General features: G+C 39.5%; 1 protein-coding gene across 1 annotated transcript; it reads left to right on the top strand.

Annotated features, from left to right (window-relative positions):
- The first annotated feature begins 2,447 nt into the window (after window positions 1-2,447).
- LOC101587405 (olfactory receptor 5G3-like) lies at window positions 2,448-3,392 on the top strand. Its single transcript, XM_012512606.1, has one exon. The coding sequence runs from the start codon at window positions 2,448-2,450 to the stop codon at window positions 3,390-3,392; it is 945 nt and encodes a 314-aa protein (XP_012368060.1).
- Window positions 3,393-5,006: the final 1,614 nt, after the last annotated feature.

The raw sequence follows: 5,006 nt of genomic DNA, 5'->3' as shown, positions 1-5,006 counted from the left end.
TCTCAGGAAAATGTCCCTTCTTTATGCAGTGTCAAGGACAGTGCTTTTGAACCAAGGCCTGTCAGCACTGGGCGTTGTCTTCTTCACCTGCGCCTGAAGAGTCATGTCTCTTGAGCAACCATCACCATGAAGAGAGCTGGGGCTTCCATCCTTCCTTCTAGAAAGTGATGACTTGTTTGCTGGGGTGAAAGAAGGGGTACAAGGACCTCCTTTGCAAAGCGGAAGCGAGTATGCTGTTGTGAACAAGGTGAAGATTTTGAAATCTGGTAGAGAAACATCAGGATTACTGTGAACACTGGGATCATGACCTCCCACCCCTAGAAAGAGCAAGTATTGTCATTGTGTTTGCATCCTCGTCAGACCAAGGAAATGGCCTGAAAGATTTATTTTTTTCCAGAAATGAATAGTCTGTGGTTTCTTTTTTAAAATATTTTTATTGAGAAACAAATAGCAATGAGACAGTTTTACAACCGATTACTAGCACATCTTCAATAATTAATACATTGCATATTGTTGTCTTAGTGGTTATTCGTTGTACAAGATGCAGACATGATATCATGTCTCAAACACCATTAGAGCAAGCCTCTCTATTCATTGAATTAATGAATGTAATTAATGATATGAATTGCAATCTTGAACATTGCTGACTTTTGGTGTGGTGACCACAAAAAAAACAAGTGTATGAAGTAAGTTATGTTAGACATTACACAATGTACATGTGTTTTGAAATATCACATCATATATGGAAAAATCCATGCAATTTTCATCAATTAAAAATGAAACATTCCTTAAAACAAAGACAAATGATGTTCACGAAGAATTCTAAGCACAAAGCCGCTGGTATGGAAAAGGCATAAAATATTTTTCACTTTATGTAAGACTAAATATGCCTTACATTAAGATACATAAAGTAATTAATCAATAAATAAAAGTCACCGCACTAACTCTGAATGCATGCGGTACTGCATCTCACCTCCAATCACCTACGGGGCACATTTTGATGATTGTAAAGAAAACGTTCCTGCAATGGATAATGTTTCTATGAAAATCTTAGACAATGTGTGTCTTAGACTGCGAAAAATAGAGTCTATATGATAAGTGAATAATCATTATAATGACAATATGACATAATCATGAACAAAGTAGATGGAGTTAGGATTTATGAATTTTTAAGAATATTATATATTGAAGCAACAAAGTATTCACTCTATTTCTTCACTAGCCTCACTTCCAGAATATTGATTCAATATACTGTATAAGCCATCCTTCTTCATATCAATTGTCTTAAAGAATCACCTCCTCCTAGGACTTTTCAATGGCTTTATTTATTCTTTTTTGACTCATTAGTCACTTGAAAATATTTTCCTGAGGGTCTTTCTTGCATAAAATAAACCTTTGACTTTTCCTATACGCATTAGTAGTATAGATTTCAGAATAAAACTCCCCCAAAAGTTTACGAACAACCTGCTCTTCTTTTTTTTTTTTTGATGTTGTTGCAGAACCAGGGATTGAACTCAGGCCCTTGTGCTTGCCAGGGAAGCGCTATTCCACTGAGCCATCTCCCTGGCCCCCCAAACCTGCACATTCTTATGCAATAATTCCACGTTATCTTAGTCCCACTACTTCTCAATTCTCTGTCCAATTTCCATGACTGCTTACAGATAAGTTGGGCAGACCACATGAGTTCCAAGGCAGGCATCTCACGTCCTCCCATGTGTTGCATTTTTAGAAATTGAATTTATGCAGCTAGGAGAAGCCTTTCTACTCATTCTTCTTATCTTCCATTGTCTTCTTGATACCTCTTTTACTTCACATCTATCATAGTGTATATCTTGTTTTTTCTCTTTAAGGACAGGTCTTTATTACTATCAACAGCTGTCATTTATGTCCACTAATCTTCAGAATGAGAAACCTTTTGTCATATGTGCATTTTGTCTTTCCACATCCCTTTATAAAGTTAAATAGCAATATACACGTACATGGGTTATGTCTTAATAATATACTCTTACTGGTGATTCAGTAAAACAAGTAATAGCTTTGTTAGTATTTCCTTGATAACAATGTAGGATCATTCCATTATTTTTTACAGCATGTTCACTCCGTTTATTCCAAAGCAGCTTTCATTATCCCATCATACAATAAAATGAAATACTAAGACTAACTGACTTTGGAAATATAATTTTATGATAATTTAGTTTGGACCAACTCTTGGTAGGGGTAGGTGCAGAACCCTAGGGATGGAGGCTAAGTTACCTAGGCTCACACAGCACCTTTGCATAATGGCCCGGATGTAGCAGCCTGGAATTCTATCTCAGCAACATCTCGCTAGCATCTTTCATACACTAGTTGAAGACATTAGTCATTGGCTAAATACAATATGTGTTAATGGTTACATTGTTTATAAGGAAGTAAATTTTTTTTTAAATGACAGATTCCAAGTGACCACTATGGAAGGGAAGAACCGGACAGCAGTCACGGAGTTTCTTTTCTTAGGCCTCACGGGTCATCTCCAGCTGAAGATCGCCCTTTTCTTAGTGCTTCTCCTTGTTTATCTCCTCACGATGGGAGGCAACTTGGGGATGATCACACTCATACGGCTCGACCCCAGACTCCACACTCCTATGTACTTTTTTCTTAGCCACTTGTCCTTTGTAGACTTCTGCTTCTCTTCTTCTGTCACCCCGAAGACCCTGCGTGATACATTTGCAGAGAAGAAAAGCATCTCTTTTGTGGGCTGTGCTGCTCAGATGTGGTTCTGTGCTGTCTTTGTGGCAGCGGAGTGCTTCCTGCTGTCGGCCATGGCCTATGATCGGTACACAGCCGTGTGTAAGCCCTTGCTGTATACAGTCATCATGTCCCAACGGGTCTGTGTGCAGCTGGTCATAGGGCCTTATGCCGTAGGTCTCATTAGCGCCATGACCCATACCATTTTGACTTTTTCCTTACCCTTCTGTGGTCCAAACATAATCAATGACTTTTTCTGTGACATTTACCCTTTGCTTACCTTGGCATGTGCTAACACTGCGAAAAATAAGCTGGTGCTTTTTGCCTTGGCTGGAGTTCTGGGAATGCTCAGTTGTGTGATCATCACAGTGTCCTACGTGTGCATCGCAGCGGCCATCCTGAGGATCCAGACTGCCCACGGGAGGCAGAAAGCCTTCTCCACGTGCACCTCTCACCTGACTGCAGTCTCCGTCTTGTTCGGGACTCTTTTCTTCATCTATATCCGACCTAGCTCGAGCTCATCTCTGGGCGTCAACAAAGTGATTTCTGTGTTCTATACCATGGTCATCCCTGGGTTGAATCCCCTCATCTACAGCTTGAGGAACAAAGAGGTGAAGGAGGCATTCAAGAGGAAGGTGAAAGGGCATCGCTCTCTGATAGGTGGGTGAGGCAATCGCTACTCGGTGGTCCCGCCGCTGGGGCACCACGTGCAGTCAAAGGGACATGGACTGATCAACGCTGTCATAGGAGTCGTGGTGCTGCCTGTTCTCAGAATAACAGGGAAGTACATAAGAGCCTCAATACTGGTCTGCTCTGTCTTGTTCTCCGTGACCATTGTGTGTTCCAAAATAATTCAGACACTCATTGAAAGTTCATACATAGGAATTCAGTAGAAGAATGCTTAGGTGAATATTTGTACTGTCTTAGGTGTGTGAATATTTTTTCTCTAGATTTGAAAAGCTAAAATTATATAAAAAGGCCAAAGCCCTATGAATAATGTCAAAAGTAAAATGACAAAATGATAACAGTGTTTGTGTTTGTGCATCACCAGTGTGATAATGGCCTTACATTACAGAAAGTGGCCTGAAACCACAGTAAGATATAGGACAGGCAAATGTGCAAGGAATGAAGTAGAACTGTTGGGAATATGTAGAGAAATGCTCCAAATTGTATTAATTAAGTAAATGAGATAAAGTTAAATGTCAGTACATTGTCTCATTGCAGGAGATACATTGAGGATTCTTGTTCTTGGTGAGCTTCTTCTTTCGCTGTGCTCACCCATCTCCTACTGGTAGCTCTGTCGGCTTCATTTCTGGGTAGAGCTCTGGGTGTTACCTCTAAAGGGTACATCTGCACGCCTTCTGTCATGTTTGCTTAGTATGCACTCATTGCGTGTGTTAATGGAGTAGAGCGTGACATTGCAACACCCGCATGACAGCACGCACTGATCACATAAGGGCATTCACATTCCCCTCTTCCAATCATTTCTTTATTTCTAGCTCCAAGCTCTCCTTTTTGGCTCTTCATAAAATTTGCAGTTGGTTATTGTAAGCCATTGTCACCTCCTGTGCTACAGAACATGAGAGATTATTCTTTTAATCTCACTATATTTTGGTACCTTTTATTCAATCTCCCTTTATTCACACTCATTCCAAACCATGTAACTCAGAGCCTCTCCTTTAGAAATCCTAAACACAGCCATATAAATGTCAGTGCCTGGCGGCTACATGTATTACAGCATCTTCAGCAGTGACAAAGAAAATTGAGGGAAACTCAAATATCAGTAGTGGAAAAAGTGGGTCTTGATTCTCTGAAAGGTGTCATGAAAAATATCAAGAGTGAAGAAAGTATTCACAGGCTGACCTGGAGAGAACATTAATAACTGCTAAGTTAAAAGGAATTAAGCTGTACATCAATGTGCAGCACTGATGATACATTTCAAAAAGCAAAGCTTATGTAATGAATAACATAGCCTGAAATACACGTCTACATGCATGTAGAGAGCTCTGCAGGGCTTGCACCAGCCTGTTGGGTTATTTTTATGGAGTCTCTTTTCTTTTCTTTTCTTTTCTTTTCTTTTCTTTTCTTTTCTTTTCTTTTCTCTTTTCATTTTTTTTCCGTTCCTTCCCTTTCCTTTCCTTTTCAAGAGAAAAAGGACAAACAATGATATTGAATTTCAAGACAGGTCAGTAGGACAGTTATAATAGTAGATACATTGAATATTGTTATCTTCATAATAGTTAGAGTACAAGAAATAAGTTTGGTATCTTGTCTAAACAATA

The sequence above is a fragment of the Octodon degus genome, unplaced genomic scaffold (assembly GCF_000260255.1).
Source record: "Octodon degus isolate 3935 unplaced genomic scaffold, OctDeg1.0 scaffold00239, whole genome shotgun sequence".
NCBI classification, from domain to species: Eukaryota; Metazoa; Chordata; class Mammalia; order Rodentia; family Octodontidae; genus Octodon; species Octodon degus.
This window is presented reverse-complemented; position numbering and strand designations above follow the sequence as displayed.

Bases quoted from the DNA above. Each gene is read 5' to 3' on its own strand.
- LOC101587405 (XM_012512606.1), top strand. From the start codon at position 2,448: ATGGAAGGGAAGAACCGGACAGCAGTCACGGAGTTTCTTTTCTTAGGC.